Source organism: Morus notabilis, unplaced genomic scaffold (genome assembly GCF_000414095.1).
Source record: "Morus notabilis unplaced genomic scaffold, ASM41409v2 Scaffold114, whole genome shotgun sequence".
Taxonomy (NCBI): Eukaryota; Viridiplantae; Streptophyta; class Magnoliopsida; order Rosales; family Moraceae; genus Morus; species Morus notabilis.
The window spans coordinates 2,345-16,682 of record NW_010359462.1 but is presented as its reverse complement, the minus strand read 5'-3'; the positions used below and the strand labels follow the sequence as shown (position 1 = coordinate 16,682).

The 14,338-nt window shown below is 36.3% G+C and overlaps 1 protein-coding gene and 1 long non-coding RNA gene across 2 annotated transcripts; one reads left to right on the top strand and one right to left on the bottom strand.

Annotated features, from left to right (window-relative positions):
• On the top strand, positions 1 to 2,666 carry LOC21402658. The gene is made up of 2 exons (XM_010094360.2): positions 1 to 79; positions 1,992 to 2,666. Exons 1-2 carry the CDS (start codon positions 1 to 3, stop codon positions 2,540 to 2,542), a joined length of 630 nt encoding a protein of 209 aa, XP_010092662.1. The 3' UTR covers positions 2,543 to 2,666.
• Positions 2,667 to 7,344: 4,678 nt separating this feature from the next.
• Positions 7,345 to 9,048, bottom strand: LOC21402657. The gene is made up of 3 exons (XR_002901868.1): positions 8,694 to 9,048; positions 8,014 to 8,305; positions 7,345 to 7,538 (listed from the first exon to the last, which is right to left on the bottom strand). It is a non-coding gene; the product is annotated as an uncharacterized LOC21402657 (long non-coding RNA).
• Between the last annotated feature and the right edge of the window lie 5,290 nt (positions 9,049 to 14,338).

Genomic DNA, 14,338 nt, shown 5'->3' with positions numbered 1-14,338 from the left:
ATGAAGGTGTACAAAGCCACGGTGGTGCTAGTGCTACTGTGTGCCATCAGCCACACAGTATTTTCGGCTGTTAGAAATGGTAAGCTGATCTGACCAACTCCCCTGTAATAGAAATTATGCTTCTTAATTTACTATGTACTATGTTCTTATGAAGATATATGTATACATATATATATACACGCGCGCGCACACGCATCCAAGGTTATTTTCAGTTATATTATTTCATTTACATGTTTATGGTCAAAGAACCATACTAGTTATTCTCTCTAATTTGTGATCTTTATATCCGAATTTTTTTGTATAATTTCTATGATATACTAAAAAGATCGACTAGTCTTTCTTAATTTCTTTTATCTTTTTTTTTTTGAGAAAACTTGATCTAGGATTAGTTTCTTTATTTATATTTCACAAACTTGTTGTGATTCTTTGGATCAAATGCTAGTCTTATAAGTCTTTGTGAAAAATAAACAAGTGACAAGGAAGTTTAATCGGATCTTATATTGTTTATTAATTATTTCTTATGCTTTATTTATAGTGCATGCGCTTAATTTTCTATTCTTGTCTGCTGCTTCTCATTGGATCTGGTGGTGTTATAAAATATGTTAGAAAGGTTGGGGCTTTAAGTTATTTCTATTCTTGTTTGGTCAGTTTTGGTACAATAAATGCACTGCCTCTATAAATGAACTATCAAAACCTTCTCTTTTTCCGTATGGTCAATTTCATTTTTATTTCATATATATAAGGAGAAATTCTTTGACGTACTAGTAGGTTAAGTTTTTTAACCGTTAAATTTACATATTTTTTTATTTTTATGTGATTTTATACATATTTGAGAGACAAAAAAATATATCCTATCAATATGTTAACGTACTAAAAAAAAATCTCTTATATAAAATGGCCTACAAATTTCTTCTCTTATTTAGTTGCCGTCCTTTTCTTTCTCACTAAAAGTATAGGTATAGGTTAATGACTCGCTTGGTACTAAGCAGACTAAAAGCAGTTTATATCCTATTTTATATTTGCTCATTACAATATATTTTAATGAAACGGCAATTCAAGATTATACAGAAAAACACAATAAGACTTCGAAAGCCAGTAGATTTGCATGTCATGCAGATATTTGATCACGTGATAAGCTATTCGGTTTGCGCTGTACATCCAGTTGATAATGACTTGGCAATAAATCATTTCCAATTTTCCATGATTTTAGGCCTTATATATTTATTGCTCTACTTTAATCATGGAGACACTTTTTTTTCCTTTCTGGCCTCAGATTGTTAATTCCTGCTCAAGGGTATTCTTATCATTTTCCCACATGTTATGGGATTTGCAACATACCCTCGTCAAGTCTCCATCTTTTTTTAAAAAAATTTTATTTTCGGCATCAAGTCTCAATCTTACACTTAAATATATATATATATATATCTATATATAAGTGGCATTAATATTCATATCCTTCCTTGGTCGTTGAATAGTAATTAAGAATTGGGATATAAATTAGTGTCAATTACTGTACTTCTGAGAGGAAAACTGGGCCCTATATGACTTATTTTACATCTGAGTCATGCATTTGTGGGCCGAACAATTAATTTCTCTGATTGTGCTTGATCATATTTCAAGCTGAACAGGGGGAGAGAAATTATGGTTAATGCCTATAAATCAAAGAACCGGAAAGTACAAAACAAAGCATAAGGGTGACTATATAATATTACAAAATATTTGAGACTATCCGTGCTAAGTACTACTATTAATAAAAAATGGATCTCATTTGTGGATCTCATGTTGTTAGGATTGACTTTCTATTAGTGGGTGGTGTTCAACATGATTTATGTCTTATAACACTATTTTTAATTTTAGGAGCATGAGCAGAAAAAAAAAAAAGTGACATAATAGGATCGGTCACATATTAGAACCTTCATAAGCAATTTTGTATTAGGCTTTTCATATTTTCAACCCTTTTATGAAGATAACGTATATATGTTTAATTTCAGGTCACCTACCAAATGGGAACTTCGAGTATGGTCCAAAACCATCAGAAATGAAAGGCACATTAGTGTTAAATCACAAAGCAATTCCTAATTGGGAAATATCAGGCGTAGTTGATTACATAAAATCAGGTCATACACAAGGGGACATGTTACTAGTAGTGCCTGAGGGAGCCTTTGCAGGGAGGCTTGGCAACGAGGCTTCAATTAAGCAAAAGGTAAAGGTGATCACGGAAGGGTTCTACTCGCTAACGTTCAGCGCCGCGCGCACGTGCGCCCAAGAGGAGAAGCTGAACATGTCGGTTTCGCCGAGTTCGGAGCCAAATGACTGGGGAATTTTGCCAATGCAAACCATGTATAGCAGAACTGGATGGGATTCATATTCATGCGGTTTCAAAGCAGATGCTTCCCAAATAGAGATTATCATCCATAACCCTGGCGTTGAGGAGGATCCTGCTTGTGGCCCACTTATTGATTCAGTCGCATTGAAGCTTTTGAGCCTTCCTAACACAACGCAGGACACTTACTATTTCATCCTAACACAACGCAGTGTCTAGATGGATATTGCTCCAACCTAGAGGCAGTAGCGATGAACTAGAAGGAATAGGATTATTAAAGCTAACACAACGAGAAATTAGTGGTTCAAAAGAAACGGTGGACTTATAAATTCGTGATAGCATGTTGAAAATGCACTCTATTCCCAAGAATTAACCTTCAAAAAGGGCGCAGAAATTTCCATAATATGCATAGCTGTTATCTATCTATTTATGGCCCCCGGGACCTGAAACAGTTCAACACTATAGATTTTAGAAGGAAAGATAAGTAATCATGTTAAAATATCAAGGAACAAATGAACAACTGCACCTTAGACTCAAGAACCGAAACTAATATCCTACTCAAACAATTCCATCAACTTACTGCTAGAAGTTGAAAAAGTACATCAAGAGAAAAAGTAATTATATTTATAAGTAGCACAACAAACTTCGAAGTGTATATATTTTGATCATCATTTCATTTGTTTTTGTTTTTTGTTTTTGTTTTTTTTTTTTTGTGGAGGAAATACTTCTTTTATATAGAGTGTATTATTTTTGAGGAAAAACTGCCTATATATTGTCTCCATTAAAAGAAAGATAGAAGTAGGAAAAAATGAATTAAACACCTTAAGATGCAGTCAGTTATAGAGTAACTGTTAAATTATGCCGGCCACTATATTGTCTCCATTAAAAGTTTGTTAATAGGGTTTGATATATTGGTCAGTTTTCTAAAACTGAAAACTATTAATTTGTTTAAATTCAAAGCAAACTTGAAACAAATTTAATTGTGTCTAAACAGTGTCACTAAGCCCCGAAAGTACAATACTAATTCAGCTTAAACATATATAAACCCCCTAAATTAGGAAGTTTAATTATGAAAGTTTCAACATGTAAAAAATAATCATCACTACAACATAATATTCTAGTAAGAAACAAATATAGTTTGCGGAAGGGAACCAAAATTTTGTTACATGCATTAATGTGTTAGTAAAATATTCTCAACACAATTTGAGTGAAGAACTTTCGTATTTGAAAAGGACATACTAATATTCGTAACAGGATTAAAATAAAAAAATACTTTAATTTAACAACATTCTCATTTAGGTTGGGGCTATTTTGAGAAGTGAAAAAGAATTTAAACAACAACGTGTGAGCTGTGTGAGGTGTGTGAGGTGGTTTACGTCTAGTAAATATCATCATTATTTCTCTCTCTGGAGCTATCGCATTCATAATTTCATTTGCAAAATTTCGCTGTCTAAGCATCACGCATTACAGAGCTCCAGTTAAGAATCGCTCACTCACTCACTTTTCTCTCACTCTCATTTATTTTTTTTTTTGTGTACTTATTTGTCCATACTTGTGTCTCATGTTTTTCTTACACAGTCGCTGTATATATATTTATGAGTAGCACAACAAACTTCGAAGTGTAGTGACCTCCAAATCAAACTGCAGTGTAAAATTCATCTACTTATACACCAGTGCACTATCTCTTATTAGCCTTCTTGTTCTTATGGCACTTCTTTAAACTTGGACCAGTTTCCATAGAGAGTGCAGAAGTTGGAAGCACAAATTGAATTAGTAATTGCTTGGGAGGCTGGCTCGGGTTGGTTGTTTGCTCCAAAAGAAAGTTCTGGCTTTTGTGTCTTGAATTCATGCTTTGGCGGCCTATTTCCAGAGTCTAGAACAGCACTTGTTGTGACGGCCCGCGCCCTCGCGGCGCGGTCGCCGTTCCTTATACTACTACTAATATGCTAAGTTATAGTCTAATCCATTATTTGTTGTTAGACTATTATCTCTTTAATTTACGTTCATATGCGGGTAAATTTTTTTTCTTTACTTTAACCCTCGGGTTCTTATCATGTTATGTTGTTACACTAATATCATATCTTGCTATTACTTTAAGGATTCGGATGTTAAACTAGTGCCCAAAAACTTGTCTTAACGTATTACAGTCCGTTGTTCTTTACTAAGACAATGGTTGTAATATCTTCTTCTTAGAACTGAACATACATACTAGTATTCTATATTACATTACTTTGCAGTGGAATTTAATTTCTAAGCGAGCGTAGTAGAGACCACTCCCGTGTACCCATGACATTTCCGTCACCCTTGCCTCCGTCTGTCCATCAAGCAAACCACTATATGACTGGCTGCTTACCTTTGTTACCTGCACACGACTAAACTGATGAGCTAACGCTCAGCAAGTATAAACATGCAAATATCATAAACTAATAAAAATTACATTAAGAGTTATGATGCAAATATGCTCGTGTGAAACATGCTTTAAACTGTTTTCTATCTTTCTGTTCTTACTTCTGTGGGCCTGGACCCCTGCTTACTGTCTGGTCTAGTCGGAATCTCTACTCTTTGAGATTTTCCTCCCTTGCGGAGGCCGATGACCCGTCAATCTTTTACTTTACTGGTCATTTCTTATTGTCTGGTCTAGTCAGAATCTCTACACTATGAGATTTCCCTCCCTTGCGGAGGCCGACGACCCGTCAGTCTTTTTCTTTACTAAATGATATGCAACGTTTCTCTACGTGCACATGATATCATAAAATGCATAATACTTCTTGCATACTTTAACTGTGCATAAGGGTAACCATATGTCGCCCTTCTGCAATCTAGAGCACTAAGCCCTCCAAACATGTATAATCACATATAATCACATAGACTTAAGAACATAAGTAAATTCATAGTTCTAAGTCTAATTACAGCTTACTCGAGTCCAGACAAACATAAATGTCTATACTTACTGTTAATCCGCTAGGATTCCCGCTTGCTGGAAGTTCTTTCTCGTTGCTTCCGCTCTCAGACCAAAACCTATTTCATGAAAATAGGTATTAACCACCTATTCCAAGCATCAAAATTTCTCATACTTGGATTCCTAAATCCAATTTCAACTCATTTTTTAACTTAACCCCTCTAGGCCGAATTCTAGCTCAAGAGGCAAATTACACCTATTCGTGTATCTCAGTTTCTGAATCATAATCTATTCACTTCCGAGTTTTAAAACTGTTACTCATTCTCGAGAGTCGAATTCTTAACTCAATACTTACTAACTAGGTTTTAGAAATTTCGGCAGAGTTTTACCTTGTTTTTTCTAGTTTCCCGAGTTTTCAATAACTCGTTCTACTTCTGATTTCGGTACCTGTAGTCTAAATTCACATTCCTGAATACAAATTCCAACATAAAATGAACAACAACACTTTTTCTCCATTTCTAGTGTATTTCGGATTTTTAGTGTTAATCCAAAAAAAATTGTTCAATCCTTTCAATACTTGTACCTTAAACTCCTATCGTAGTCCCCGATAAAACCTCGGTTTCGTTTTTCAGTTTTACGGATTTTTTCCGAGATGAGTTACTATTCATAACAACGAAAAAGCATGCAGTTTCTCATGAAAAGTCTGAAATCTTACCTTGAAAAGTTGAGATTCTCCGCTAGAATGCCCCGGGTTATGTTTCTACCGGACTGAACGGAAGAAATTTCGGCGAAAACGGGTGATTCCTTGATTTTCCCTTGGCTTCTAATGTCATCCGTAGGCCATTTTGAAGAGTAATAGAATATTATATTAATATTTCTAATAATATCTTAATATTACTTTCTAAATTAAATTAAAGAAATTCCTTTAATTCCCATAATTTAATTTTACTAATTCTAATTAAGTTTAACACTTAATTTAAGTGGTTCCATGTTCCCCACATTTTTCTTGTCGAGACCAAACTTTCCATTTTTCAAAGCGAGTCTCTTTCTGGTACCGATAATTTCACACCCAGTACAGGTTCTATACTGCTTTTCTGGACTGCCGAGCACCCTGGGTCAAATTTCTCATATTCAACCCAATCCTCTTGGGTATCTCAATAGTCAATTTCTTTTTCTGAAATTTTCATTTAAAACGATCCAGAATTGCCCAAAACGCGTACCCTCGCGGTACTCATTTTTTTTACAGTTTCCCGCTTTAATTGATTCAGAAAAATTCTGTTTCATGAACTTTTGCCATTTTCCTTACTTCTAATATTTCTACTCTTTTTCTAACTGGTCATTTGGTCATTTACCAAATATTTCAATTTTTCATAACTAAAATATACTCGTTAAAATTTCTAACTTTTAACCGATATTTCACTATTCACAACTGATATTTACGAATTTTCTCTGTAAAAATATTTGTATTATAACTTTACACTTTTCGGGTGATTTTACCCCATATATAAAGTTTCTACATAACACTTTCCTGATTACATCAATATTTCTACTACTTTCTGTTCCGGGAAGAATTACGGTCAAATACCAAACTGTCCGAATTTGACTTAAAATTTTCCCGGTCATTACACTTATTGCAGCAATTGGAAATTCAGTTGCTTGAGTGGCTCGCACAAGTAGATCGTTTACTCCAAAAGAAGGTTGTGGCCCAACTATCAGGAATTCATACGTCGGCACCCCATTTCCAAAGTCGGGAACGGCACCGGCCCCAGCATTATCAACAACTGTTGGGAGACTACTAGCAGCTGTTGGAGCATTGTTAGCAGCCAAACCAGCTTCAGTTCCAACACCTTTACCAGGCACGCCCTCAGAACAATGCGCCGTGTTTGCCATTGAAGGAACCGTGCTAAGGTTACTAACCTTATGCAACGCAGTATAGAGCTTGACTTTAGATTTAATGATATCATTAAGAACTCTCCCCATTTTAGAATCACCTGCAATATCCTCAATTAGTCAGCCACGATATGGCCACACATGAAAACACCATTTTCTCCTAAGAATCAAGTGTTCTCGAAACAAAATTGTAATTCCTAATGTAGTAAAGGTCCCCAAAAGTGACAAAATAAAGGTACGAGCCGCCAATTGTTCAGCCTCTTTCTTATTTTTACCGGCACCACCAGTGTAAGAAACACCATTTAAAACCAAAGAAGAATTGAACACCGGAAGCAATCTTTCGGGTTTAATGGTGTTGTAAGTAGACATTTTCATATTCATCTTAGTAGTAAATTCATTCAAGATAGACTTGCAAAAGACTGTGTCCTGAAAAATAATCAAGAACGGTTTAGTTAAACCACTACATCGATAATGACCAATAGTTGCTAAAATAAATAAGTATGGAACTGTTTTAGTGTAATTTTCAAAAATTCAAAAAAGAAATAAAATCTTACTAAACATTAACCACAATAACCACTAGAAAGTTGCACCTCATTTATGCACTTTAACATTTTGTTTTTTGTTTTTTTTCCCCTCACCTAGCAATAGTAAAATGCAAGACTTGGGACTAGATGCAAAAATAAAATATTAAAGGAACTTTGTTAAATTTTCAGTGACGTATGGAGCATTATTGTGAAAGTTTGCGATCTTCACTTCGACATTTTTTTCTTTGATTAAAGGAAACTTGAAAAGTTGTCAGACATTTTATCATAAACATTTCAGGAGCACTGATTGAGGAAGAAAAAATAGTTAGATAAAGAGAAAATGTTATGTGAGATTTACATTGAGGAAAAAAAATTACCTTGTGAATAAGAGGCAATGCATCTGGAAATCCCCGTGGAAATCCATCATCAGGCTTTTTCTGGGATATATAGTTCAGCGCAAGTTCGGTTCAGCAACATCTTGTTCAGCAGCTTTACTGGTGGAAAAAGTCTTTTGAGAAGTATATTTGACACCATCAACTAATACAATTGCTCTAAACTGTAGGGCGTTTTGAAATCCTTCATTAACGGTTTGATAAATGGGCAATGGTATGTTCAACTTCTGAGTCCATTCTTGTAGGCGATTCTTGTGCATTAGATGTTCAGGTTTATCTATTTATATTGTTCAAGATACATATGTAAGTAATATGATGAACTGTGTGCATAAAAATAATAACAAATTCTTTGTTTCAAAAAATTGTTGAAAATTAAGCAAACTAAAGTACCGTAAGATACTTTTTAAGCTTTCATTCACAGTGGTCTAAAATCCATTGTTTGATTAAGCCAATATAAACAACCTACCTCACAGAAAAAGTAAAAAGAAAAAAGAAAAGGAAATCAAATGACAAAAAAAATAAAGCCCTAAAATAAAAGCATAAAGGAAGTCAAACAAAAAAAAAATAACCATAACCCTAAAAAGATAATCCATTGCTTGCATTATTGCATAAACCTATAATTGAACAGAAAAGGAAAAAGATGGGAAGAAATACAAAAGACGTACGAGAAGAACTCGCCGGAGCTGAAGCGGGAGGTTGAGGAGGAGGAAAAGGGATGAAAAATTGATCCGCATAGTTAGTGTGTACTTGAGCTTGAGCTTGAGGCTGAAGGTTAGTGTGTACTTGAGCTTGAGTTTGGGGCATGGAGGCCATGGAGGCTGAAGCCGGAAATGAGAGCTGATAAACCGGGATTTGAGTTTGAGTTTGGGGCATGGAGGCCATGGAGGCTGAAGCCGGAAATGAGAGCCGAGGCTGAGCGTAAGGCATGATAATAGTGGCTTGACAATGAGGCTGTTGTTGGCTCATCTCATCTCAATCTAAATTTGATTGATTTTCCTCTCAAGATCAACTCAAGATCAACTCTGAGTCTCCCAGTCTCTCAAGATCAACTCTGAGTCTCCTACTATGTACAATACTTTAAGCGACATAAAGTAGGTTGATTACAGGATTGTACAAAAAGCGACATAAAAGCATTCTTTGACGGAAAATGATACTCGGCGTCTTTTAAATATCAACACCCCAATAGCTCTTTCGGATATGGCATGCTTTTATTAATGATGGGACCCACAACCAATAAATTTGTGTGGATGTGTATTTTTTTAGTTATTGTTATGGACCATCCTAATAAATAGATAGCTATCTATATATATATGTATATATTTATATCTAATGGTAGGGCAACACTGGGACTGTATATACCTTTATGCAGTTAGGTATAAACTGATTGGATGTATCAGTTTTTGTACGTTTTCAGCTTTTTCGCGTGGTCCAAAAACAACTCATTATTCTAATACAATTCAAACTTTCTCTTTATGCTACTCTTCCCCTCAAATTCACGCTAATGTGTTTTCATGATTGGTTTTTTTTGTTTTTTTCTCAGCTTAAGTTGTAAAGAAAGGAAATGCAAATTTCTTGATCTCTCCAATGGCGCAATTTACCATTTTTTGAAGCTTATTTTAACAGTTAATTGTTGATTATCCATTTTGTGTTAGTGCATTTTGTAATTTGTATTTGTTAATTGAATTTATTTCCCTTTAAGAGGTTGGAAAACCAAGTTTTATTTTATTTATTTATTTATTTTTGTTTGAAACGATAGAAATTAGGTTTAGTAGTAAAGAAATGAGGAGAAAATAATATATCTTAAATAGTTAAATGCAATCTCATTTACGGTTTCCCTCTGAGAATTGCTCATCTGGTAACTTTTTGACCAATATGTTCTTCTTTGAGCCTGCAGAACAAAATAAACCTCATTTTCTTTGACCAAGATCAATGACGCAATCAAATAAGGCTCTTTACTACTAATGAAGGTAGTAGTTAAAAAGGAACTCTATTTGGAATTTTTTGCTAATAAACAACTGCTGGAATTTGTAGGTTTAGAAAAATGAACTATCAGTAGTTTTTTACTTTAATCCGTTAAATTTATATCAATTATCTGTTTTGTATATTTTTAAATCTGATTAAATTTTTATCAAATATAACAGCTGAAAGCAATAAACTATCAGTAATTAATTTTTCTAGACCTACAAGAAAAACTCACTGAAAATAAAAATAAATTTGGGCTTCCAATTCCAGCAAACCTTGAACTTCTGAGCAAGAACATTCAGTGTAAAATCCCAGGGGGCAGCATTTCAAGAAATCAACATTTGCTGGATCTTTTTTTGGGCCATTTTAGGCTTTCTAGGCTTTTTAGAAGGGCTCGCTTCTTGTTTAGTTTTATCATCATATCACTAGACCAGAAAGAGGACACAAAATTCAGCCAAAGGAACCCTAATTTACTATGCGAGTACCAGTTATACACGGTAATTAAATTACCTATAGAGCTGCAAACCCAATAAGTTTTATCAGTAAAAGATGCATGCATTGAGTCATAATACTGCACGACATTCAACTTGGATTTCTTTTTCTCTGTCACTAATCTATTTCAGATAATTCAGACCTGAATAGATACTATGAGTGTCTGTATACCTTGTAATCCGATAGAAACCGAGACACAGCATGGTAAGCAGGGTCTTCTGTACTTTCCACAACAAAAAGGAATTCCAGAGGGCCCTCATAGAGAGACGTAATCTGCAATCATCAATGAAGCAGAACAACATAAGCACTAAAGCAATATTGGCCTTTGCAGCCGGAGCAAAAAGATTGAATATAAAATGAGATAAGAACTGGCAAAAGCAAAAGGAACAACCTAAATGAACAGGGTATTGATCCGAAAACAGTTGTCTACAATGAATGGTGAAAATATAGACAAAAAGTTCAAGTAGAAAGTAGAATAGACATTGAAAGAATAATGATTGTTGGCAGCATAAATTCTATGCAATAAAAAATCTACTAATTCTTACGATCTTTTTTGCTAGATGCACATTCAAACTAATATGGATAGTAACAGTGTGGATAAAATGTGGCATCAACCTCACCCGACTTCTCCAGTTATGTAAATTGTGTTCTCCAAATCCCTTTAAAGGCATAACAACCGACACCCTAGGCAGATTTAGCTGATGAGAGTGCTCAAGTTCATTGATATCACGCTAAAGAAACGCAAGGCTATTGCCACCTTTCATACTATCCTTCATTCGATTAATCTCTCTGTTCCTGCAATTGAGGAAAAAGAACAATAAATGTACCTCAACTAGAAATGACCGCAAAAATTAAACGAACGGCAAACAGCCCATGTCAATGCACTTATTGTTGGTCATAGTCGTAGACCCAAATACCTGACATAAGCAGCGAGAGCCCACCCAAAAGCAAGAGTTAAGCAAACAAAACATCCCTGCAGAAAAAAAAAACAAAAGAATTTAGATTTCATATAAGGCGTGCATCACAAACTGAAATAGCAAGTTTCCTAAAACATCAAGGGAGAGGAGCACGCATTATGAGCAGTAAAATGAAAGATAAATAAACTTCTACTATTCTAAAGCATGTCCCATATTGCCTGTAACAAACAAAATATCCTGAACAACGAAGGAGAAGCGGCATTGTTTGTTTCGCCAAACGGAAAACAGAGATATTCAAAATCTAAGCTTTTGAAGAGAGAAGGAAAATGAAACTAATTGAATCACCGCATAAAAAAAAGACAGAAAGGTAAGGAAAGAACAAATTTTAAATCCAAAAAGCAAGAGGGAAAACCAACTTCTCGGTATTGCTTAAAGCAATTCCCAAAATTTCAAACAGCAAATCCACACGAAAAGGTGGGTTTTCTTCTTCAAATCTGTCGCTGCAAAAATTTGTTCAAAACAAATATGTCATTTACAAATCTATCAGAAACAAAAATTTACTGACCTAGAGATTGGGGGTTTTCTTCTACAACTAAGGAATTTCAAAGAATAACAAAAGTCTAACCAAAAGAATCGATCAATGGACGATTGATGGTGAGGGGAGAGATCTTGGGTTTGTCGGCAACTAGGCGGCGACGACGACAATCGGCGGTGACGACAACGACAATTGACAGCGACAATCGAAGGCGGCGGAAGCGGAAATCGGAGCCTACGACGCCGAGAATCAGTGGCTAGAGAGAGAAGGAGCGAGAGAGAGGAAGAAAGGCGGAGGAATTTCTGGCAGAGATGCGAAGATGGCGAAGTGTTTCCGAAGAAGGGGAAGAAGGGCTTCTTCGGGCGGCTGAGTTTCTGAGGAGAAAATTTGATAAAAGAGACCGGAGAAAATTAAAATTTGAGGAAATAGGCCAGTTTTTTTTTATAACAAAAAAATGATGACGTGTATCTTACGTGGTAAAAAATGGGTCCTATTAGTCCTAGGTCATTTTCAAAAATCTCATTTCCTCACAAAACCGACCGTCGCTAGACCCTCTCTTCCCCCCGAAACCGACCGCTTGACCATCTCTCCCCCGATTGAGCTCTCTCACGACCGACCACCGGTTTTTCTCTCCGATCACCTCTCGCCGACCGCCGGCTTTTCTCTCTGATCAGTCACCAACCTCACGACCGACCGCCGGCTTTCCTCTCACCTCTTTCTCTCTCTCTCTCTCTCTCTCTCCGATCCACTCTCCGATCTCTCTCGTCTCGGCCGACCGACCACCTCACCAAACACCGACCGTTCATCAAAAACTGACTCCGTTCCCACTAAAACCGACCAAAAACCGACCCCGACCACTCACCAAACTCCCGAACACAAAAACCGACCACCTGCTCACTAAAATCTGACTAAAATGGCATCAAAAACCAGCTCTTCTTCCTCAACTAAAACGGTCATTTCCCGAACAGTTGTCGACAAGGCAACGGAATCTGCCGAGGTAATATTCTTGTTTTACTTTTTCTTATATATTTTTGCAAGAACACAAACTTAATATAAGCAACATTGGTCTGTTCATAGTCGGTTCTTAGTCGGTTTTGGTTCTGGTCTGTTCTCAGTCGGTTCTAGGTCGGTTTTAAGTCGTTTCTGGTGGTCGGTTCTTAGTCGGTTCTTGTCGAGTATGGCCAGTTCTGGTCGGGTCTTGGTGAGGTCGGTTCTGGTCGGTTGGTGGTCGGTTCTTGGTCGGTTCTTGGTCGGTTCAGGTCGGTTCTATTCGGTTTTGGTCGGTTCTGTTCGGTTTTGGTCGGTTCTGTCTGTTTGGTCAGTTCTGCGGGGATTTTGGGTCGGGTCATGGTCGGTTCAGTCGGTTCTTGTTGGTTTCTTAGTCTATTCTAGTCGGTTCTGTCATTTTGGTCGGTTCTGACCGGTGTGTTTTTTCTTCTTTTTCAATATGACCTCCCAAAGTACAACACAGGTGAACTTCTTGGGATCGGACATCTAAAGATGATCATGGATCCTGTGCGGCAGTATTTCCCAGTGAAAGTGACTATGAAGTCAAAAATCGAGGCTTTGGAGGTAATCAGGCAGAATCTAGACTCTGAAACAGAAATGTAAATTTTTAAGGAGTCTGCCTTCAGACATTTTATTTCGATGTCTGAAAATATGATATATTTTGGAGTATTGACACAATATCTGCTTTTGAGGCGGATAGAAACAAAAAAGAGACATGAGTTGTGGTTCATGGTTAATGGAACCACAACTTGGTTTGGAATGAGGGAGTTTGCATTAATTACTGGATTGAACTGCGGAGAAACTCCAGAGCCGGACGTGATCTTGAAAGCTTCGAAGAATAGAAGATTATTGGAGCATTTTAAGTCCCACGTAGTAATTGTTGCTGATTTAAGAAAATTGCTCACAGGGAAGAAGATAAAAGGTAGCGATAAAGCAAAGATCGCTATCATTTATTTTTTAGCACAAGTATTATTATCTGGGGACGAGAAGAAGACCGTCCCACTGGATTGGCTGTCTTACATTGACGATTTAGAATTTTTCAACAGCTATCCATGGGGCAGGGTGTCTTTTGAATGCACCCTGCAGGCTTTGAAGAAGAACTTGAGAGAAAAATTCCAGAAATGGGTTCAGAAAGGACGTAATAAGAGCATCAAGGAAACCTACTCAATATGCGAGTTTCCTTGGGCCTTCCAGGTATGTCATAGAGTTATATGCATAATTTTTCATGGCCTTATAGTAAATAATACCATAATTGGTTTACTAGACTTAAAAAAATTGGTTTAATGCAGGTTTGGGCATTCGAAACATTTCCAACCATCGGCGCCACGTTTGCAAAGATGGTTGAGGGACGTCTTTCCAGAATCCTCAAATGGGAGGCACGCCGGGTTTCATTGGT

Coding starts and splice junctions, on each gene's coding strand:
- LOC21402658 (XM_010094360.2), top strand. CDS start 1: ATGAAGGTGTACAAAGCCACGGTGGTGCTAGTGCTACTGTGTGCCATC. Junction 80..1,991: donor ATTTTCGGCTGTTAGAAATG/GTAAGCTGATCT, acceptor GTTTAATTTCAG/GTCACCTACCAAATGGGAAC.